This window comes from Bemisia tabaci, chromosome 5, assembly GCF_918797505.1.
Source record: "Bemisia tabaci chromosome 5, PGI_BMITA_v3".
Lineage (NCBI taxonomy): Eukaryota > Metazoa > Arthropoda > Insecta > Hemiptera > Aleyrodidae > Bemisia > Bemisia tabaci.
This window is the reverse complement of record NC_092797.1, coordinates 8951185-8975565: the sequence shown is the minus strand read 5'-3', so window position 1 is coordinate 8975565 and position 24381 is coordinate 8951185. Positions and strand designations below refer to the sequence as shown.

General features: G+C 35.1%; 2 protein-coding genes across 8 annotated transcripts in view; both read right to left on the bottom strand.

The window, feature by feature from the left end:
* LOC109034894 (uncharacterized) overlaps positions 1–1363 on the bottom strand; it is a 31305-nt gene extending 29942 nt beyond the window's left edge. For 3 of the 4 annotated variants that reach the window (XM_019048291.2, XM_019048294.2, XM_019048293.2), the window contains exon 1: positions 1206–1363. The gene's annotated coding sequence lies outside the window, so the exon portion shown is untranslated. Of the gene's footprint in view, positions 1–1189 lie in introns of all 4 variants that reach the window. The other variant, XM_019048292.2, reaches the window with a different exon arrangement.
* Positions 1364–5253: 3890 nt separating this feature from the next.
* On the bottom strand, positions 5254–22996 carry LOC109034920 (short-chain specific acyl-CoA dehydrogenase, mitochondrial). 4 transcript variants are annotated; one of them, XM_019048344.2, is made up of 10 exons: positions 17515–17597; positions 13562–13704; positions 12521–12630; positions 11337–11488; positions 10402–10590; positions 8920–9063; positions 8297–8424; positions 7494–7589; positions 6731–6849; positions 5254–5394 (listed from the first exon to the last, which is right to left on the bottom strand). In XM_019048344.2, exons 2-10 carry the CDS (start codon positions 13685–13687, stop codon positions 5295–5297), a joined length of 1164 nt encoding a protein of 387 aa, XP_018903889.1. In that variant the 5' UTR covers positions 13688–13704; positions 17515–17597; the 3' UTR covers positions 5254–5294. The 4 variants fall into 4 exon arrangements, with proteins under 4 accessions (XP_018903889.1, XP_018903887.1, XP_018903888.1 ...); XM_019048342.2 differs by lacking the exon at positions 17515–17597 and adding an exon at positions 16191–16601; XM_019048343.2 differs by lacking the exon at positions 17515–17597 and adding an exon at positions 13983–14007.
* Positions 22997–24381: the final 1385 nt, after the last annotated feature.

The following is a 24381-nucleotide window of genomic DNA, read 5'->3' as shown; positions in this document are numbered from 1 at the left end:
TTTGTTAGTGTATGGAAATACACTATATTTCATTTATTTTAATAAATTATGCGAATGCGATCGACAGTTGCTCTTGCTTCAGAGTTCCATAATATTTTGCAAACGCCACGAGCGCACCTAAAGTGTGAATGAATCTAGACTGTGAGTGGTCAAGGTATTAAAATTATTGTTTCTGCTGTGTGCGAATATGAGCATCTTCATGAAACAACAGGTAAATGATTAAGCAATATTGCTAACCCTGCGTAGAAATTTCCCAATTCCCTTTGTCTCTTTACCTACTTATCTCTGCGTCAAAGCAATGAATATCATGAGAATATAATTGTGAACTTCAACATTCTCAAAGAGACTTAATTTTTTTTTTTTTTTTTTGCTTAATCGATCGAGATAATGTTGTTAAGACTGGTCAGATTAATCCAGTAATTGCCATTACAACCCTCTGGGCAGTGATCTGTTCTGGTAGCACTATAGGAGGGTTAATCAACATCAATAACAATCAGCACTAAAACTGACTGAGGATGGTTTGCGGTATCTTGGTCAATGGAGAGGGAGACAATGAGACCTCCCTTGTACTCGCAGTCGATTTGGTATCGGACATTTAAATACCTCATTTAATACATTCTACAGTGAGAGGGTGTGATACCTTAACCAAAAAAAAGAGGACCACCCCTTAACTGCTGGATTTAGAGAGTATATTGCCGTACTTAATAGATACCACCATTTTCAAACCAACGTCAGATTCGGGGAATGTAAAAACGGGTGAATGTTTAGCAGCTTGCAGATCTGAGGTCTTGAACCTAATAGAAGTTGATTATTGAATTCAGGATGCACTGATTAAACTGAGTCACCAAGTAAACAATGCGTGACTTACTTCCAAAAACTATGAAAGGAGGGATGGATAGGAAAACATAAATTCACATTACCATTGGGGTAAAAACTGTGGAGTTCAGAGATATTTTACTGGTATTTGCATTAAACTAAAAAAGCAAGGCAAAATGAGGGAGAGAGACAATTTCGAAGACAAAACTTAAGAGGTGAAAGATTTTCACCAAAACTAGCAGTTTTCTTTTTTGGAACAATGCCTAGACTATTCTTTTTCCAATCATTTTTGAGGTCTGAAAGTGGGGCACAAATACACCAAGTGCATCGAGTGTAATTACAGAATGAGAGATTGACAATTTAAATAAATTACCCGTTTGAAGTCGTACCATTAATTTGAAGAGACCAAACAAAACATTAACAAGGAAAACTGATAAACTAACAAAAACAAATATACGATTATTGGATCAATTCACAGACACAATAAAAACTTCACTAATGGCCTGAGAGGAGGCGGGCAGGGGAGCAAGAAAATGCGAGTATCGTTCAGTGCTGCCGTTCTCGCTCAGCCCAAGATTCCGTGATTCGGAACTATTTTATTCCGATTATTTTCAAAAATTCCGGGAAAAAGTTCCGAGATCGGCCCGGAATTAATTCCGATTCCTGACGCGGGTTTTCAAATGGTTTACCCGGTTTATAAGACGGCCGCCCCCTAAAATCACTGTCAGGGCGTCATGAATATTAAATGAACAGTTTCTCAACTGGTTTGGACGTAATTATGACGCCCTGACAATGATTTTAAGGGGCGGCTGTCCTATAAAACAGTTAAATCATTGGAAAAGCCCGCATTAAGGAAAGGGAATTAATTGTAATTAATAATTGACATAATTGACCATCTCCCCGGAATGAAAACTCTGCAAATTATTTTACTTAATTATATATAAATTGAATATTTAACGTTAGAGGTGTAAAAATGGCACATTTAAATGGATCAGTCCATTTACTTGAAGCTTTTCTTTTTTAGGAACATAGGTTTTCCCAGCAGCAAAATATTTGCTGTTTAATAAATTTTCAGAGCACTTTTTTTTTCATTTAAATGCAACGTCAACTTTTGAAATTTTCAGCTTTGAACTTGTTTTCTTCAGAGTCACTGCAATGGATGTGTAGTGTGTAGTATAGAAGCTCGACTGACACATCCGTTTAGGAAAGGAATTTTTTGGTTTTAATGCATAAATTGGCTTTAATTTTCTAATAATTTATTTTCTTACATGAAAATAACAAACAAATATAGAGAAAGGACAAGGAGAAAAATAAGTACGGCTTGGACAAAAATAAACACGGAATCGCTGATAATTAACTTTTTACAAAAAAAAAAAACTACTTGGAAACGAGCACCAAAACATGATGTGAACAGTTGTTCAGTTCATTTCATTATTTTCATTTTCATGATTTTCTTTCTTGAGGTTAGGTTTGGTAGAAAACCGCGGGAAGACGGATACGACACTCGAGAAATTCTGGAAGACAGAATCCCCATTTCCAGAATGATCATTGCGAGAAAATGTCCAGTTTAATCTCAATACCTCTAATGAAGATATAAAAAATTCCTAAAAATGGCTTTAATTCCGGGAAAAATCCGAAAAAAGGCAAAAATTCCAGGGAAAAATTCGAAAAAAAGGCAAAAATTCCGGGAAAAATCCGAAAAAGGCAAAAATTCCGTGATATTCCGGGAATTATAAAGATTCCGGGAAAAATTCCGAGAAACTTCAAAAGTTCCGAAATTCGGAATTAGTTCCGGGAAACGGCAGCACTGGTATCGTTGAACAAGTGGAGCGCATACACACACACTTGACACACACACACACTTCCACAGAATTGCTGTGGAAATACAGGGATCACAATTGCAGATTTGTTTCTGATTATCCGCGGAGGAAAATAGGAATATATTCATGCGCAATCAAGGTTCCGTTTGTACACAAATTGCTTTCCGATGATACTGATGACCAGAAGTGTAATAAAAATAATTTCAATTGATTCTCTACAAAATAGATCGAGAAATGAAAAATTTGTGCCATTAACTTCCATACTATACACAAATTTGGAGAGGAACTACTTTTTTGCACTGTTGCACCGATTGGACAAGCGGCAACACCGTAATGCTGCAGGGTACGCGCGAAAATTCAAGTTTCATAAAATCATCAGAGACTGCGCACATAAAGCGAAGCCCAATTAACACTATAAAACTTTGTCATTAAATCAATTTTACTTGATAGTCCGATACGGACAAACAAAGAAAACTACAATCGAACGATAAGAGGATAGAGATTTGAGTGTAACATCACATTTAAGGAAATGTGAAAAAGACGAAGAAGTTGGTTAAATTAAAACTTTATCCTATTTTATTAAATGAAAACTTTGATCAGTTGAGGTAAAAAAAAGTCCCTGTTCTGGACCTTCTACCCTCTTTGGAAGTAAAATATTTATTTCCTGAAAAGGGAAAAGATATCCATGATATTAGTAGGAAAACATATATTTTGGTATCAATAGTGAAAGTTGCAAAACACCTATCTTTCCTAGTTGGCAATGTTGTAGATTTCTGGTGACTCTTGGATTTTTCAAAAGAAAAGCAACGACTATCAGTTTTTGGGATACTAATTTTCTTTCATTCTGGACGAATTTCAGACAAAAACATCTCTTGGTGTCTTTTAAAAACACAAAACAACAGTGGAAATTTTGAAATGAACTTGTTTTGCTACTTCTGCCACCAATACCTGTTTCCACTGATTGTGAGTTCCAAAATGTCTGTTTATACTACTTTTACTGAAGGAAAATTATTATTTTTTCACTGAATATTTTATCCTTGTTTTCAGATAGATGAAAAATTTAATGTCATGTAAAATTTAATGCAACAAATTAGGTACATAACAACTCAATATCCTGTTTAAAGGAAAATATCACAGAGAAGAGTAGGTATAGACACTGCACGTTAAGATACAGAACTTTTGGGCTTCATCATCAAAATTTTTCTAATATCAGAAAAGTAAAACAACCGATGGTATAATATTGGTTGGCTCCAGGAAATTAAAGCCAGTAAGTAAGTAGAAAAATTAAATTAGAATTTCGCGATGAAATTTTCAAAAATGTGTCAGTAAAAAACTCAGAGAAGTAAGAAAAGTAGTTTCACTCGGAAGTTATAGTAAATAATTTTATGTTGTTACTTCCTTGGCGTTGATTTCCTTTGGTATGGTAGGACCCAGCAACAATACTATGCTTCCAGTTTTGGTATTTACTCATTGAGGTACCTTCATTTTCCTTTTTCTGTTTTATAAACATTTGTTTGTGCATGAATACTGAAGAATTTATCAAAGGGGCATCGTTTACTGGGGGAGGTTCAGTGGAGAGCTGTTAAAAGTCGCAAGAGTGCAAATTCTTTGGGTTCTCAAACAAGCTAAGAGTATGAATGGTTCCTATTTTTGTACTGAGCATTTGTTGATGTAAAAAGAAGACCATTGAATGCTATTTTCTTGAACATGGCCTGTGTTTTGCTCCGTGAGGATGAATTGGCAGAAAACTCACAGATCATACATATAGTTTTTTTTTACAATAAATACAAAAAAGGCCATGCTTCATAATTATGGAAAAAATTAGAATATGGTATGAAAAATTTCTCATGAATACATCATTAAAATCTAATTAACGATTAGACCTGGTAAGTACATCAGAGAGAAATTAATCCACAATTTGAAAGAAATTGAGCAGAACTAGTCACACATTTTCTTTCAAAACTTGAAAATCATGGAAAATTATCTGGTTGGTGAAAATAGCGGCTGAAATGACTTGCACATCGACTCTTTGGGAGACATAAAACATACAATCTTTTTACTACGTTAAATGGACGGATTCAACCAAAGTAGCTTAACTACACCTAACGTTGTTTTCAAAGGGCTTCGACTACAGGGTTGAAATATTTCTGCATACAATACAACCAGATTTAAAAATCCTAACAATTTTGGCAATAAAAGTATTGGAATTTATTCAACTTTAAGTCACTGCTTCTATCCTCGAAAATTTTTGGGAGGCTGAAATTTTAAAAAGTGACTTTTGGCATGTAGTTCTATGAAATAACGAACTGGGGTGAGAATCTATTGATGGACGAAAAAGTCTTTTTTCAGACTGCAACTTCAGAGATACATTAAGTTGGGTGCTACTTGTAACAATTGTAATTCAGAGGAAGAAATTTATAATTTTTATTACCACATCTCAAGATGGACAATGCCATGCGGAAGCTAGCAATTTTATCTCCTAATAGGAAAAAACTCTGCAACTTTAAAATAAAACAAGTATTTTTTAAAAATTAAGTTTTAATCAGACTATATACAAAATAACTTATGGTAAAAACATAAAATGGGTGTAATAAATTAGTGAAATGTAAGCACATCAAACAGGCACATGAAAAAAGAAAACCCTGTGAATAGCAAGCATTATCGCACTTCCAAACCATACTCTTTTGCAAGAAGACCGGCTATGACTAGTTTTTGTACATCTGTTACACCAGCATATATTTCTGTTATCCTGGCATCTCTGAAAAAGAGAGAAAAATACATGGTAAAAAATCATTTAAATGTAAGTTATCCCATCATTATCATATTCTATGAACATATTCGATGAATTTAATTGAATATTTCACTTCTGCATGTGCTAAAGTGCATGAGGTTGAAAAATGCTTGATGCACTTGATATTGCCTGATCCAAAACAGATTTTCCTGATGACTACAAATTTCTTGGTATTTCCGGTTTTTCAAGACAGCTGACACCCTGAAATACTTTGATGGAGAATTTGCATGCAGTGTATATTTCAAAACTACTAATTGCTTCTGACATGAATTTTCACATGAAGACGAAGGGTTGCATCAAAAAGTCTATCAGTGTCTCAAGTGTGTCAGGTTAAGAAAAAGCTCAGGAAAGTTTTCAGGCCTTTGCTTTGTTCTGCCAGCTAAAGTTAACTGGTGGCTATCCGAAATCTGCGTAGCAATGGGCCATAAAGTATACATTAAGCATGCTAGTTCGAAGCGTTGAATGCCCGAAAACAATGGTAAATTTGTAGTATGAGTGTAATATGATACTAAAATAGTTGAAAATGGCTGGCAGTCGAAATTTTCCAAAGGAAGGATGAGTTTCCACCTACCCGATTACTATTTCCTTTTAACTCTCCCATAATTCAAGTTTGTATTGTTTATATTTTCTGCGCTCCCATCATCTCTTAGGGATCAAATTAATATTGCTAACACAGTGCCTACACCATGTGGTACAAAAAGTTCCAATTCATGGACACCTACTGAATCCATTTTTCTGGAAATAGAGAATCCTGGAGAAGATTCTATTACTTTCATTATTAAATTATTCAATGTCACAAACCAATTTCACTCTTGTTCAGGGTGTCTACTGAGGTCCACAAAAATAAAATAAGTACTTTTTCAGTACTTTTTAGGTACTGAAGGAAAAATTTAAGTACCTCACCTTGGGGAAAAATTAAGTACTTTTTAAGTACCTTTTCGATACGTATCGCAATTCTTCGATTTTGGCACTGCTGCGCGCTTTACTTCGGCTATTCCCGTGGCCTTTTCGGCTGTTTCCGTCGAATCTAGGGAAATGCTTTATTCCTCTCCTCTACAACAACTGCACTCTTACGGGCTGACATTGCACTAATACGCCTGACGGACAACGCACAGAGGGTTGCATAACTATCAGGCAATTGAACTGAACGCGAAGCGCAAAATGCGAAAAATTACAGACCTTCCACGAGATTTACGTACTTTAAAGGTACTTATGGACCGACCTTCAAAAATGCGTACTTTTTCCGGACTTTCCGGACTGGTAGACACCCAGCTTGTTAAAACTAAAGCGGTTCTTCACATACCTGTAGTGTCTTTCTGCTGGCATATCTGTCACGTAACCCATTCCACCTAAGATCTGAATGGCATTGTGGGTAACAAAAGTGGCAGCTTCTGAAGAAGTATATTTAGCCATGGAAGAATACTGCACAGAGGAAATTAGATCCCATTAATTAATTTATGATTTCACTTAAATTACAAACAATTTTTTGCCCGGGAAGCAATGACAAGAAAGTTCCATTCCAAGGCTCTGATAATATTGTAAGAAAAAACATTTTCATTATTAGATAGATAATGGAAAACTTCAACTTCATAATACTGAAAATAAGTATGAAGAGGAGAATGCAACTATCAGCTTCACAGAACAGAATGAATCACCATTGATAACTTGTACCCACAAAAAATTGCTGGTTAGATACTATTGTTTCTGGGGTAATAAATTAATGAGCTTTAAATTAAGATTAACACTTGATACAATTCTTAATAAATTGTTTACCAATTTTCTGATCTCAACATTAGAGTAACAAGAGATAATGTAATTTCGGAAGCTATAACACTGTTTGTAAGTCCGATTCTAATTTTTGGCACTACTACCTCTGATTTCCTCTAGAAATAAAGTAGAGATTTCACTAGAAAAACTTTGTTAAAGTAAAAGAGTGACAAGGATGGTTTCAAAGTTAAAAAATCGTACTATAATCAGAACAAAAAGAGCTTGAAAATTATAGCCTTGATCTTTCAAGTTGAAGACAAGACAAAACTACAATAACATAATACAGGAAGGCAAAATACCTTTGTAAATCTGAGTCCGGCATCTCTCATTGCTGCAGCCTTCCACGTCATGAGTCTGGCGGCCTCCAAACGAGTGGTCATTTCTGCTAACCGTAGCTAAAAAAGGGAGAAGAAACATTATTTTTTTACAAGTGGAAGATAAATTCAAATATTACCTTAAGATTTAGAAAATTACATTTTTCTGGATGGAAAACCCAAGTCTTTACATTGAGGTTGCTGCGTTTTATTTTTTCAACTGTGACCGCCCATCAGGAGAGATTCTCATTATACAAATAATATAATCAGACTGCTCATTTAAATCCAACACAAGAGAAATTAGTTTACCTATGGAAATAAGTGTTTCTACAGGTGAGCCAGAGGTGTGATTATTTAATGCAAAATGTAGCCCAATAAAACACAAATTTCATTGGGAAATTTCCAATGGGCCACTGCCCAAGGTTTATATTAATGCACCACGTGCGATGCTTCCTCTTCAAAATTCCACAAAAAGAGCGATTCATGCAATAAGTTTGGATATCTGATCTTACTTGAGATATTAACATGTATACCTAATACTGTTCAAATAGAGCACAAATGATACAAATAACGCTATTTGTTTGTATTTTTATCATTTAACTGCAGTAAACAATAGATATAAATCTTTTTTCGAGTCAATTTCTAAACTTTCCATGGTGTAAATTATTTTTTCTGTAAAAATTTTGAACAAAGAATATGCAACAGAATGCTTACAGTATTATAGAGTTTTTGGTAATTATATGTGTGTTCGTTCACTTGAGTATCTAGAAAGTTGAATGAAAAATTACCTGTACTGCCTGAAGCTTCAAGATCGGCTTGTTGAAAGCGATCCTCTTATCTGCATAATCGATGGCGCAGTCAAGAGCTGCTTGAGCAATTCCCAACGCTTGGGAAGAAATTCCTATTCTTGCACTGTCTGTCAAAATAAAACCACATGTATCATACTATTTGCAGATAAACGTAAAAATAGAGAAAAATTAACCTGAGATTTTTCTGAAAGTAAAAGTAAATAAGGCAGATAGTCACCAAATAATTTTATGCAGTTTCTCAGTGCAACAGAAGGTACACAAGAATAAATTAAAAGTAAATAGAAGAATCAAGATGGAACCCTTTCTCGAGTGGAGCGATCTGCGCCAAAAATGTTTAGTGCATTTTCCAAAGGAGAAAAAAAATACAATACTTTAAGGTGAAAGGCTGAATTTTCACCTTGAGAGGATTTTGACTTCAATCACAACAATCGCTCATTGAGCCAAAAGTTTTAAAACCTTTGGTAAACATGAAAAAACATATGATCACCAGAGGACAAAAATTATTTGATTGAAACTGGAAACTTCAGCAACTTTATAGAAAGCTATTTTATTAGTAACGAGACCGCTGCTAGTAAAATGACTAAAAATACAAAATTTCATACCTAATGTCGCCAAAGCCATTTTGAAGCCTTCACCTTCTTTACCAACCAAATTTTCTAGCGGAATGCGCACATCTTCCATTATAATATTGCAAGTAGATGATGCTCTGATTCCTAATTTATCTTCTTTCTTTCCATGCGATAGACCTTCAAGGGCAAAAATTTGAATAATTTATTCATACATTGATACAGGCATTCATACTTGTATCCTTAAATGCTGTAAAACGTAAGAATATAAAAGGAGTGTTCAATGAGTAGGTCTCTCATAAAAACCACAAAAATTGAGCAATTCTAGTAATTTCAGTCCAAAAATTTTTCTTACGATTAACTGAGTCCAGGAATCAGGACTGCAGAAAGGGTCAGCTAAAATGCATCAGCATAAGAGCTCTAAGTGCCTATCGTGGTACATATCTTACCTGCCAAATCTGTAAACATTCATATCAGCGGCATAAATCTGGAATTACAAATCTCGTTTACGGTGTCTGAAAATCTCCGCCTCTACGTTATATTTTTATAAGAGAACAAATTGACATCATTCCTTGAAGTTTTCGCAGAATTTTCTTTGCACAAAGTAGAAAAATCACGGCAGTTTTAGAGAATTGTCGCTGAGTAGTTTCCCGTTTGAAAAATAAAGTATGACAGGAAGTCTGCAACGTCGCAAACCAAGTTAAGTGATTGCGGACTTACACCGTTAATACGCAACCCTAACTGTGTGCTTTAATGAAGTCGTTAAAATGAAAAATTTTCCCATGAACCAAAAAAATTCATGAACTGAGCATTTCTGACTATTACTCATGCAATGAAATGAAGCATGTCTCCCGATTTCATTATAGATATTTTTCAATGTCGGCAAAATTTATGAGGCCTCCGTTAATGTAGCATTTTCTTTCAGATCCAGAGAGTGAGACTCACGTATCTTTGAGAACTTGAGGCATTAGCAGCCACTCATTCTTCAATTGTTTAGCAATTTTGATCCTTTACTTGGAATATTCTAAGGAGGGTATTGAAAATAAGATCGATAAAATTATTATAATTGATCAATTTTTGTGGATATTATGAGAAAGATGAACTTATTTATATCATACACCTTGAATTCACGAAAATGCATACTTAAGATTTTTACTTAAAAAGTAATGAAGAGCCTTAAACTCACGACTATTTACACTTTGGGCTTGTTTCATCCATAGTTGGCAGATTAAAGTGCAGTTAAAAAGATAAATGAAACTAAGAATTGAAGAAATCAACGAGGACGGAAGCTGACAACAGAGTCAGTCTTTTTAAAAAACTTGGATACTTCATTTACCACTTTATGTTCTACCAAAGACTTTGCTTTTTGTCAAAACCAAACTCAGACCGAAAAATGCATATATGAAGAAAATGAATAATGAGTACTCTTATCATTGCACTATTTGGGCAAATTTATACTGAAGCAATGGTATAGTCACATGTAATGAAATTCAACTTAATTCAAAGGAAAACACTTACCCTCAGTCGGAATAGGGATGATGAAGGCAGAAATTCCAAGATGACCTTTTGATCGGTCACCATTTGCAAACACAACAACAGCTTTGCCTTCAATTCCACTTGTGACCCAGGCCTTGGTCCCATTCAATATCCAACAATCTTTCTCTTTTTTATAAGAGGCTAGCATGGATGCTGCATCACTTCCACTACCTGCAATAAAAAATTAGGTTTGAGCGGTATTCAGTAAGGAAATACGAGTAACCATCTGAATAACAGGTTGTTTGGGAATTCCTACTATCAGTAGTGAGGTGAGGAGCCATCGGCTTTCAGCGGTCACAAAGTGCCAAAATTTTTAGCCATTACAGGGAACAACGTGGAGAGATTTTCTGCAGCGGCTCACAGACAGATTTTACATATCAATGTCATTTTTAGCTTGCTTCACGATGTAAATATTTCAGCAAAATACAATTTCAAGGAACTTTCAGTAAAGTTTTTGCATGAGGCATGTAACGTTGGTTGGTTTCAACTTCGTAAAAAGTAAGTACCCAGCAATACTTTTGCAAGTACATATTATACAAGTAGGTAATGTAAAGTGTGATCAATCATGTATCAGAATTAGTTTAAGAATCATGCTAAGATATACAAGTACTACTACTAAAAAAAAAAAAATTAGATTGAAAGAAAAGCAAGTAAGTGGTGTCTCCAGTGAATGAAGGGAAATTGTAGCTTGTTTGTAATTAGGAGGAAAATGAGTTTAAAGGTAAGAAATTGCGTCAAAGCTTAGAATTGATCTTGAGATGTCAATTCTTCTTCAAAAGTTTACGAGGAAACGAATTACTATACCTCGATTTCAATAAAAATGCCACTTACCTCCTTCATTCAATAGGAACATCACTGAATAAAAAGCGACTCATAAATGAGGTGCAACTTATTCGTGCACAAAGTCGCTTCATTACCTGGTTCGCTGATAGCAAAGCAGCCGACATGGGTTCCATCGACATACTTTGGCAAGTATTTTTCTTTCTGCTCTTTTGATCCGTATTTATCTAAGAAATTTGCATACAAAGTATTATGAACACTCATAATAACGCCTGTGCCTCCGCAGCCTCTGAGAAAGAAAGAAAGGATATTCTGAAAATGAAAGATAGTAAAGGGACGCAGGTGCACTCTTGAATTATGGGTTTATTTTAAGTGATGATCCTCTTTTCTTTTCTAGCCTATTTCTGCCATGGTTTTATTTTCAATATTAAAAATATAGCTGAAAAACATGTAATTTACTGGTTTTTGCACACTCCTTGTTGCTCATCCAGTTCACTCTGGTACAAAAAATCTCAAAAGTCGTAAAAATGTATGCCAAAATTTTACTGCTAGTTTCTTCTCTATCCGCCTACAGGTTTTTAGCCCTGTTGAATTCAGGTCTGGAGAATCGCACCTTGAAGTGCACTTCACTGTAGTTCCCATCAGTGATCGTTACAGTTGAACATAAAAAAATAAACCCAAATGTGAAACCCGAAACGTCCCGTCCAAATTACTTTTATTTACAGCCTGTACCCCGTGTTCCTCTCATCTCATTTACCTTTTTTGGGCTGATTATATTGTTACCTATAAAAAAATTAATAAATATTACAAAAACACACTCAATAAATACGTGCATGACAGACATTTTTTCAATTTTTTCCATTAAATTTTTGTGAAAATAGTTGGCATGAAAAAAGGTAGGCAAAAAAATTTGGTTAAAGTCAAAAATTTTTTTATGTTGATGTTAAACACACAGTAAAGGAGCAAAATGGCACCTTTACTGAAAATTCGTCTATCAGTTGAAGATTCGAGACAAAGAGAAAAGGAGAGCCGCAATATAAACTGCAGACCAAGTGGCACCCTCTATTTTAACAAGTTGTCTCTGATTAGCCAATCCGCCTGCTGGGTCTCTTATGGAAAATAACACAGGGTTCATTTTTTGTCGAAAATATCTCGAAAACAAAGAAACATTCATAAGTCAAAGCTTTCAGAAATCAATTGTTCAAATTTTTCTGAGGAGGTTTATGAGAAATGTATGACACTCTTTTCTTAAACACACCTGGAACCTCTGACCTGGAATTAGAAATATGACACTTGGTGTCATGAAAAAAAAAATTCATACCTTGAAATTTCTTCGACTGCGATAGAAAGGGCCAGAGAATCCAGACCTGAACCACCATATTCTTCATTTACATTGACTCCCATTAGACCAAGCTCTCCCATTTTCTTTATCTGAGAACAGAGAGAGTGAGAGACTTACAGGGTTATTATTGTTGAATAAAACAAACAAAAATTAAATAAGTAATACTCGCACTAAAAATTCTGGATGATCAAAAGTAAACAGTTACGCAAAAGGGTCATAACTTTGTTATCCAGACTTTATTGATGACATGTGATTATGTGCATTTTATCAACAATTTTTTTAAACAGAAAATATACGGGAAATGACATGCCAATAACCCCTAAAAACTTAGACTAAAAAATGAAATGTTAAGCTGCAAAAAGACTAAACAGTTAAATATTTTTAAATTGAGTTTTTGATGGATTCTTTGAGGATAGGCAGATCAAAGTGCCAAGTTTGGCTAAAATACTCATGGTGTACAATTAGATTTTGTCTGTTAAGTTCTACTATAGTGAAGAATGGAAATAGAGAGTTCTGCGTTGTTTTTAACACATGGTACTCCCAAATGTTAATTAAATAAATGAGCATTAAACCATATTATCGAATAATATCTTAAAAAATGCAAGCTTTTTGTCTGTAATTAATGCAGAAAATGGCGATACTAGGCACTATTGCGGAGAAAGAGCATATCTGCTAAATTGTATATAACTTGCTTAAACCTTCGATCTTACTCCTGCAACCTAAATATTCTCTATCTCATACATCAATTTTGTTATCCTGACAGTAATATGAATTGATTTTTTTTTATAATGCAGGAGGATGTGACATAATAAAACTAGAAAATGACATTGTGCTTGAGGTTACAGCCAAAAGCTAATTGCTTAGCATAAAAGAAAGACACAGATCTTTCAGCAGAGAAAGTTTATGACGGTTTTCACTTCACACTAGCGCTTAGAAAAAATACACTCATGCTTCCTCTCAGAAAATGTGAACTTGTCCCATTATTTCTGACAACGCGACCAATGAAAATTAACTTCTCACCTGCTCAGCTGGATATTCATGGTTTTTGTCAAGTTTGGCAGCAATTGGCTTCAATTCAGTTTCAGCAAATTCTCTGCATGTTTTTTTCAGCATTTGATGAACTTCTGGTAAAACTCCAAGCGCCATGTGCCTGCTGCATACTCCTAGAAGACAGAAAGAAAGATGATCAAAAAAATTTGTCAATAAATAAAAGAAATAATTTACTTTATAAAAAAGGTAATGCAAGAATACCTCTTGAAAGCTCAAAGAAAAGTAAATTTTTTTTACTTCATTGGTCCTCCTGTAAAAAGGAACCGAACAAAGAAAGGATTATGACAAATTTTGTTACCATTTTTTTTTTTTAAATCATCGTTTATGTTCAAACAAAGTACATAATTCACAAGGAAAGAAAACTGCCAAGTACTACTAAAAAGACATGTACCTGTCTCCATCGCACAAAGCCAAATGATACATCTGAGCAGAGTATCTATTAACCAACAACTAGGATTACAAAAAAAGGGAAGGTGTTTTACGAAAAATTTTTTAGAGAATGAGTTTATGAGTTTCAACCTTTCTCTGAAAATGAAAAAAAGCTGGTGTAAAGAACCTCTAACATGAGAGATAAAGGTGTTGGATGTAGTGTCATAGCTATTGGAGCTTATTTTTGTGAAATAAAAATTCTCATCTCCGAAGATAAAAACTCAGGAGGAACGAATTCTCCTTCTTGAAGATGCTCTATTTGGAGTAGCATCAGTTGCAAATCAGAAAGGCAACTGCGTTGTGTTTTCCAGAGAATTTGATCCACCTCCAGCATAATGCAGCCTCCTAATTTTAGGCTTCAGGAGGCTGCGCTGCGCTGAGGGTGAGTGTACTTAGGTCCAAAACGCACCTGCAGTTGCCATGCTGATGGTCGTAACTAGTGTTGCTCCAAACAGTATGCTGCCGTGCTAAGGAAAAACGCTGTAGGAGCCTTCAGACGTTGCCAAATTTCCTTTGACAAGTCGCTGATTTACAGGAAATTTTTTTAATATTTTTCAGTCAATTTCTCACATAATTTTGTTTGTAATTTGATCGAAATTTCCTGAAAATTTCAAGGAAAAATATTTATAACTTTCCTCAAGAATAGACATTTTATTGGATAACATTTGGCAACTCTCGAATGTGCATATGGCGTTTTTCCTTGGCATGGCAGTATACCTCTAAGATGGTTTAACTCTAAATGAGTCTCTAAATTAACTCTAAATGAGTTTTTCCCCCTCTGAAATGAGAATTTCTGTTTCACAGAGACAAATGCTGACGGCTTTGATGTAATGTCAACAACTTTGTCTCTTCCTCTGAAAAGATCTTTCAAGATATCAGTGGCCTAAAAGTAAAATCATGTATCTCCACGGCGGAGTTTCAAAATTTCTGCTACTAATTTATTTTTTTGAAGAGAGACAAGCCAACTTCATAGCTAGAGATTGATACTGAACATATTCTTCTGACAGAGAAGAAAAATCAAGGGAGTTTTCAAAAGAAAAATGAAGTAAGGCAGGAAATCTGCAATGTCGCAAACAAAAATACGTGGTTTTGCACTTTAGTCCTTGACGTGCTGATATTCCAGCAGCAATGAACTAAAATTCTTTCAAATAGTGAATGTAAAATGAACGTGAAACAACTAAACGTTGGGTGAGATAGGGTAGGATGGGGTCAGTCCGCCAGGGTGGGTCAGTCCGCCAGTCGACCGTAGCGCCCCTAGCGGTGGTCGAATTGGGAAATTCAAAGCATGGGAGTAAGCAGTTGGAAGTGCTCGTCTACTATGTGTTGTTCCAGGCATGATTCATTTGTTTACAACTAACCTACAGGCGCAAGTGTTAAAATTGCTCCCGATCGTAACTTTTTTCTTTTTTGGAACTTTTCGTCTGGACTTTGGTGGTTTGGTGATCGAAATTTGGGAAGTACATCATCGTAAACTACTCACTCAAGGCTATTGATTCCGTTTTTGATCTTTGAAATATCTTTACTTTTGTCATGTCAGGTAACAATTTTGTGCAGCGAAGCCGGGATGGGGTCATTCCGCCAGTGACGCCGAGGGTCATTCTGCTACTGGCTAAGTGACCCCTTTTTAGGTTTAGGTGCTGCTACACTGGCTAGTCCTTTATATGTATGTAGTTCAATTTCAAAACCACCGACTTTTTATTAATATTTTAACTTTTTTTTTAAAAAAAAAAAAAATTCAAATTTTGAAATTTATTAGACCCTTAAAATTAACTTTTCGTTCTTATAGTTATAGACTTTTTTGTACTGACTGAAGTTCTGAGTTCAGATATGTTTGTTTTCCTTCATTTTTCTTAATTAAATTGTTTTTTCCAGCACTTCTCATGTCTTCATTTGCTACTGGCGGACTGACCCTAAGAATGTGGCGGACTGACCCTACTCGTGGGGTCACTCCGCCACTTTCTTTTTTAAAAAAAAAAAGTTCAAAAAAGGGGGGGAAAATGCACCTAAAGAATCCAATTTTTTTTTGTGCATAGTCAAAGGTCCAAAGATCACTCCTAGCATTCAAACAAGTTCATCCATCAATTAGGGAACTCAGGAAAAATCTTGGGGCAAAAAAGTGGCGGACTGACCCCATCCTACCCTACTTTTAATCAACTCATATCACACAAACCTTTCAAAGCACTACAATTATTCAGCAACAGATTCAATTTTGAATTTATCACAGACATACTGTAAAATTAAAACACCAATGAATGAAATTAAAATATGTCACAGAAGAGAAACCAGAAAAAACAATAATACAGGTGAAAAAGACTTTTCTGTATTCTGATCCAACCGTTTGGATAAATCTTAAGACCTTAATTTAAAAATGAAAAAAAACTGAGCAAGACATAAAAGCACTGATAAAAAACCAACGTAACTAAACTGAGGTGTTGTCTGGAATGATTTGCTGATTTCTGATTTGTAGTGAAAGCAGGCTGGGCCGCAGATAAGGAAAATTCTAGATAAGATATTGATGGTGTGAAAGAAAGAGTTACTGATTATGTAATAAAAATAGATACATTTGGAATCATCAAAAACAGGCATTACGCACATGGGTGAGGAATAAACATGATGATTACTTGCTTGAGATAATAAACACTGACAGAGATAACTGAAGAAAGAGATGGGGACTCTTCACTAACTGTAAGTTGCTTTTAAAATTTTAGTTTCTGCCAAACATCAATCAAAGAAGGTAGGAGAAAACTACAAACTAAAACAGAAAAGCTAAAACAAAGATCAAACAAAAAACAAAAGACAATGAAAAAAATTTGAAGGATAAAACATGCATTAAAGTAGGTGGGTAATTTCTGCATATTGACATGCAATAAATCTCATGAATGTTGATAATGACTTTTGACAAGTCGAAATTCAAGAAGTAGTTCAATATAATTAGAGAGCGATAGTCTGAGTGCAACATTTTCAATAAATGAGGGGAGGCGGCAGCGAAGAAATATTACAATATCTGACTTACTTCAATTTAAAAATTAAATTTTTCTCCTAAATTGTCTTATCTTATAATTATAAAAGTGAAGACTCAATTGGACAGGAAATTTTCTAATTCCGTTCTGACAAGTGTTATTCTGTTGACGGTTACAAAAAAAAAAAAAAAAAGTGTCACTCTGTAGCAATTAACTTCATGCGGAAGAAGACATTTACAGAAATACTTCAGAAACTCATTCAAAAAACGTTACAAACTACATGAGCTACCACCAATAAATACGAAAAAAAATTTTACATGACTGCCATAAATTACCTTGCAGAATCATCTCTTTCAGGAGGGAATAAATTGTTTACTGCTGTCGGTAAATATGTCGAAATATATCAAAGTGCATGTGCTAATAACTCATGCAATATAAAGAAGATAAAGTATGGAGCACATTTTTCATCACTTGCAGAAATTAGAACACAAAGCTTATTACTATCTGCACAAATTTAAAATAAGAATTCCTTACTCCGAGCACCAGGCGCTTTAAATTTTCAACAGCACTTTCCCTATATTTTTTCTTTTTTCCAGTAATGAAATAGCTTGAACAACCTGAAAATAAATAAGACACAGAGTAATTATTATGAAAAATAACCATCCCGTTTTTTGGCTCCTGACATGACAGGGTCCTACAGGGATATTTATTCCGAGTTTCTAGGGGAATACTACTTCTCTGTAATCCTTCGATGTAAAATATCTTTTAAGCCCCCGGTATTCTGCTTGAGCTCACACCAAATAAGTTTATGCACTTTTAGACTGCGACGGAATACCCACCATCTTGATTCTTGCATTTAATTTCAATGCTAAACTGACATGACGTGACATTCTGCGGCAGTCTAGAAACTGTCAAACTTATTAGGCATGGATTCTAGTTTCATAAGAAATTTTATGGGTGGAGAATTTTTTTTCAGAATCATCAGAAGATTCTACAGACATTTTCATATTCTTATAACCCGAGAATAGAGGAACAGTTGAGGAAGCAATTTTCCTAGCTTTACGAGATAGAATTTTTAATCCAGTATCCTGCAATTTTTCCATCTAAACAAAATACATGATGTTTGACCAAAAATCATAGATTTGCCAGGTATTGATAGTTTTTGGTTCATCCACTCAATGTATTCTTAGAAGAGCATACAATCTTTTGTACTGCAATATTTACGATTTTGTGAAATGGTGATTGAGTGAAATTTATTTTTTTTGGGAGGTGTTCTCTTTTTTTACAGAAAATTTATGAGAAGAAACAAAAGAAAAACCTGATGGTTTGTGGGAGGATCGATTCCGATGGTGATTTGGAGTCGCAGAGTGCATTAGTGCGCTGAGGTAGCGGCTTGAGATATATATATATATATATATACACAACAAAAGAAAAACTGTTTGTTTGTTATTTTCATGCCCAAATAAAAAGTCTTACCTCATGGAAGGACCAGATTGAATCAATTCTAGGCTTAATTTTACCATCACCCAGGAGTTTGAAAATGCTTTCCATGGAGTTCCGAATTAACTGTGGATTTTGGTCCATCAAGAGTCCCAGATGGAATCCTGAGATCGATCTACTCCCCATCACTAGACCCTGCATATCTGGAACTGTTGAGCTGCTCAAAGCTTCCCGTTCGGAAGAGGTGAATATTTCTGGGCCTGTAATTAAACTGCTGCAACCTGGAAAAAGTAACATTTTTTTTTTATCTTTAACAGTTCTTAAATAATAGCAGTACTTACAAAATTTCAAGGTAGTTGTTCAGCACTTTAGAGAACGATTCAGTAGTTGATCAATCAATTGATAATTTCTGACTTTTAAGATATCTCTGAAGAATTTCTAATCATCACACAATTGTGGTGCGTTGGGAATCTGCATACAAAATTTGAATAGGACACTCTTTGAAGTATCGCCAAAATTACAGTTCCAGTGCATATCACCCATCGATCTGCCGTTCAACTAGCAATATTCACTCGGACCTTACTTTTGGAGTTATATCCTAATGTTACTTGGTCAAATTTTGTGCACTAACACCTGACGTACTACGATGTACTAAAGTGTGATAAGTAATGCTTGGAAATTCTGCAGAATTGTCCTAAAATCCAGAAATGATCAATTGATTGAACAACTGTTGAATAACTCTCCAAAGAACTGTACTTTCTTAATTTTGAGTAATATTTTCTTGATCTTGAATAACATTTCCTTAATATTAAGAAAAAAAAGTGAAGATTAAAGTATTACATTTGGCATTTGGCCTAATGGCTCTGAAAGTTTCAGTTAATTTTATAGAGCTGAATTTTAGGCATTTATGGTCAATTTTTTTAGCAAAACACACTGTAAATAATTTGTATTAAAAAAGATCTAAGCTTTCATTTTTCCGGAAAAAATCACTTTAATACTTCAATAATTGTCCATAGATTTTAACTTTAATAGGTACCGTCCACAAAATTGGAACATATTTGACGGAAAAACTTCATTTAAATCAAAAAAATTTTGAAAAATTATGATAACTTTCACAAAAAAACCTACAATGTCTCGGCATGAACAAAAACCATCATCTTAGAAATCATCAATGAAAACATTCAAATATGGAAAAATTACGTACCAGTTAAAACAGCATGTCCTAGGGGTTTCAGTAATTTTTGAGAAATGGAAAAATTTGATCCGCCGATGCTATCAATGATGCAATCAACTTCACCTTCAGACTGACTGATAATAGTGGCATAGTTTTCATACGTTAAGGGTCGGTTCACACCGTTTTCAACAACCATTTTGAATTTTGACTCACTTGCTGTGCCCAAGATAGTTACATTAGAAAATAATTTGGCTAATTGCGTGGCTGCCCATCCAACTCCACCTGAAATGTCACAGATTAAGTTATTTCCTCTAGTATTAATCTTGAGAAAAGTAGGCATGAGAGTGATTATCAAACCTTTTTTTTTCAAAGAAATTAAAAAAAATAAGTTAAAGAATGCAATCAAGAATTTTGGAAGAGCCTGAGCCATAATAGGCTTCAAATTAGAACCAACATAATCAATGTTACTTTGGCCGAACCATCTAAATAAATCAGCACACAATACAAGTATTTCCATCCAAAGCAGATACAGTACACCATGGTAATTTTATGTGATATTTTTGTTATATGAAGGTATTTTCTTACTGTCTGGACCCCTTTCAGAGACGGAACGTTTCAGGGATCCTGATTAATTGTGGGGATCATCAATATGTTTCACCTGATAATCACTGACAGGTCCATTAGTTTTTTAGTTTTTTTTTCCACCTAATAATGACTTTTGAATGCTAGAAAGAGCCATTTCCTATAGAAGTTTGTCAAACTTAGTTTTTCTAGCTGCAATAATTGCTCGTCAAAGAGATTGCTCAAAATCTTAGTTTCAGTTATCATCTGCCTAAAAGCAGCATTTATATAAAAAATACCTTTAGCACCGAAAAGATCTTTTGATGCAGGTTTCCAGAACACTTGTCGAAATGAGCTGCGAGACTGTTAGTTTTCTTTTTAACTTAAGCTAGGATAACGTTGGCATACCTGCACATGAGTGAATCAGAACGGACTGATCGGCTTGCAGTTTTGCAATTTTGAACAACGTAATATAAGCGGTAAGATAATTTGCTGGTAAAGTAGCAGCATCTTCGTCTGAAATACTTGGTGGAATGACGAAGCAATTCTTCATATCAATATTAATGAATTCACTGTAAAGTCCACCGGTCCATTTGTAGCAAACAACACGGTCTCCAGCCTTTAAAATTATACAGAAAAAAATATCAGAGGTTATTTATCACATAATCTATAATTCTGAGAAATAGGGCAGCAGTAAAGAATTTTTGCAGGTTTGCAGTATAGTATTTCCTGCGTAAAAAAGAAAAATTTCAAAGGGAAGAAAAAACTAATAGAAAAATCAAAAGCAAACAGTTGAATTGTCAAAACAAGCCATGCCTGAGGCTGTGCACAACCGATCAGTAAGTGCCGTTTCTCCCGCCTGCAGTCTGATCGTTGGAATTTATGTCAGCACGACAAGACACCAGAAATTGATATGCTACACGAAGATACAACTTTGTTTTTCCTTAGAATCTTGCTGACAAACCAAGATAGAATTTTAGTAATCAGGCTGCTGGCTAAATCATCAAAGCCTGCCAAAAATATCATTTCAAACAGGCCCCATTTTTGGCATTTTCAAAACAATCTATCTTTGCAATTTAGGGTTAAAAATTTTTTTAAGAATTCTGAGAAGTTTACTATCTTTGGTACTCCCAGAAAATGAATTTAAAAAAAAAAAAAAATGGAGTCACTGACCCATTTTGAGGAGCATTAGTTTCATGTTTCTATGAGAATTTAATTTTTTTTTGAAAACTTTATGACTTAGTACAGGCACTTAGTACGAACTTCAAAAAGATCAGAGATAAAATAAATAGTAAGATATTTCATTAATACATTTGCAATTTTGTGGTGGTCTACAAAATTGACTGAAGCAGTTTCCACAGTTGGCATTAGCTAAGTCAGCCATTGACTCACGCTTGACAAAAAGTGTCCCGAAAGTTCCAGGACTAATGCTGTAATTCTGAGAACAGGATGATTACTAGGCTGATTTAGGATTCATTTTAAAGCTCAAATCAGTCCTGATTGATTGAAACCAGAAGCATCTTATTTGATGAAAATCTGCCAAAGGTGTGAGGGTATGAAAGGAGGGAGTAACGCACTGGTTTCAACTGAGAATACATTTTTACCAAAAAATGAAATCATCGATAGAGGGGCTTGGAGGACAAGGCGCATGAGTGCAGTAATTGACAAAATTTACGATATTGATGATTTCAACTAAAACTTGTCTTAAAATACATTCTATGAAAAATTCACTCCCCCATTCCAACTTCTATACATCAAAAAGTCAGTTTGATCTTTCTTTCTGCCATAAGGCTCAATGTAACTTTGAAACATTAAACTTGTTGACATACCATTTGAAATTACAAAATCAGCACTTGGAGCATCTTGTCCTCCAGGGCCCTCAATTCCTCACTGGCTCTTTTTTTTTTTTTAAATAATGTCAGCCTGCTTTTTGAAAGAAGTACCGTCATGCCTGATATATTTTTGAGACCTCTCTTGCCATTTCTACATAATTGTCTTCTGCGCTGCTTCCTTACAGATCTTTCTTTGTCTGATGAATTACATTTTTCTGTACTGGCCCAAGCAATTTGAAATCATGAAATTTGTAAGAGTGTAATCAGGGTGCTGAATTCACCTTGACGTCTTTGACACCAGCTCCGACTTCAAGTACTCGGCCCACACTCTCTAAACCTAAAGTGTGCGGGAGAGGAAACTCAAACAGTCCTTTCAAGGTATACAGATCTGCAAAGTTGACACCGAAGAGTTTGTTCTGCACTTTGACTTCGTTTGTCCCCAATGCCGGTGGCAACATGACATTTTGAACCTAAAAACATAAATATCAATTAGGAGGTTGAAGAAGAGAATCTACAAGATAAATACACATTTTATTTGTTGTAAGGCCTTTTTGGTTGGTAGAAGCGCACAAAGAAACGCCAATTTCAATTCTCCTAACAAAAAAATGTTTTAAGTAGTTGCACATGCTTGGCTATCTGCAGAGTTGAGCTGTGCGTTTGGAAGAAATAACCAGGAGATTACTCACTTGAATTTTGTCAAAGCCCCCATATCCTGTGAGGCAAATTGACTTGGAGGTTTCTAAATGATGTTCATTCATATTTCGTTTTTCGGTTTCGGCAGTGAACTTGGTAATCAGCAGCAAGAGTCTGTCCAATCTTAGCTGACAATACAACTATATTGATGTTACTCGAGATCTAAGAGATGGACTAGAAAAAGCGGATTTTCTTGAATGTTAGAAAGAAACGCAGATGCATTAGGTAACACTAGAGTTCCTATACACTGGTAACACGAGTACATAAAAGTGGAGAAAAGAAGGTGGAAAGCATGAAGCGCGTGAGAAAATTGTGAAAACCATGAAAACACATTTTGTGTTTGTCTGGAAATCTTGATAAGAGAATGTAAACAAACTCAAAGGCGCAAAAACGCGCATGCGCAGACGATAGCATTATTCTTGGCGGGAAACGACCGCGGTGGGTGAAGCGGGAAAGAGGTGTGTGAAAAAACGGCCAAAAATGCCTCAAGGCATTTTCGAATTTTGATCACTTGGGGTGATACAGTAGCTTCCGAGACACCCAAAAGCGGTCGCCGTTTTGCTTAGAAGCGCCGGGTTGCGACGTTGCCATTTTTTAAAGTGGAAACCCTTAAAAATTCATATCTCCGCCGCATCTCAACCGATTTCAATGAACTTTTTGTAAAAATGTTCCTCTTAAATAGAGCTTTCTAGTGGTGTGTAGTTTCTTGGGGTTTACTTGGCTTTAAGTGGCACTTACGCGGTTTTAGCCGTTTTTGATAAACACAAAAATTTAGTTTTTATTTTACCACGATCGTGGAATCGACGAAATCTAAACAAAAACCAGTCTAAATGAAAGTTCAGATTCTCACCTTTCTAACGAGCACAAGATCATCCCGGGGAAACGTTTAGTTCCCGAGATATGACCGCTCAAAGTTGGTCACATACGCTTTTGCGCAATGTGAATGCGTGTTATCACTGAGTCATTCGCGAACTAGGGGTCCCTTACGTTCAATTTACGTTGAAATAATTACACAGAGCAGTAAGGTGTACAACACGAGCCGTATTTTCACCTTCGGCTGCCGATGTGCGACGTTGCCATTTTTTGAAGTGAAAACTCTTAAAGATGCATAACTCCGCTGCATTTCAACCGATTTCAATGGACTTTTTTTTAAAATGTTCCTCTTAAATAGAGCTATCTGATGGCATTTAGGTTTCTGGATTTTATTTACCTTAGCGAGGCACTTATGTCGTTTATATGGTTCTTTGCAGACATTTTTCATACAAAAAATAGTGTTGCTATTTTTTTTTTCTTTTTTTTCAGGAGGGGGTCTGTATTTCCCCCGATTTTTTTTTAACATTCAAACTAGATCGGAAGATCACCATCGCTTAAAGTATAATATAAAAATCTTGGTAAATTAGCAACACCACCTTCTCCTGTACAATGAGAGCGTCGCTTTCAATATTTGTACACGTAAGAATAGTGATTAAAAGAATCCCTTTTTTTAAAAGTTCTTTCTTTTAAATTTTGCCATTTTAAACCCTCCCACAATCCGCCGAGAAAAAAAAATTATAAATAGGAACACTATTTTTTGTATGAAAAATGTCTGCAAAGAACCATATAAACGACATAAGTGCCTCCCTAAGGTAAATAAAATCCAGAAACCTAAATGCCATCAGATAGCTCTATTTAAGAGGAACATTTTAAAAAAAAGTCCATTGA

Coding starts and splice junctions, on each gene's coding strand:
- LOC109034920 (XM_019048342.2), bottom strand. CDS start 16,248: ATGTCTGTGATAAATTCAAAATTGAATCTGTTGCTGAATAATTGTAGT. Junction 12,631..13,561: donor ATGAATATCCAGCTGAGCAG/GTGAGAAGTTAA, acceptor CTCTGTTCTCAG/ATAAAGAAAATGGGAGAGCT. Junction 8,425..8,919: donor AATGGCTTTGGCGACATTAG/GTATGAAATTTT, acceptor TTATTTTGACAG/ACAGTGCAAGAATAGGAATT.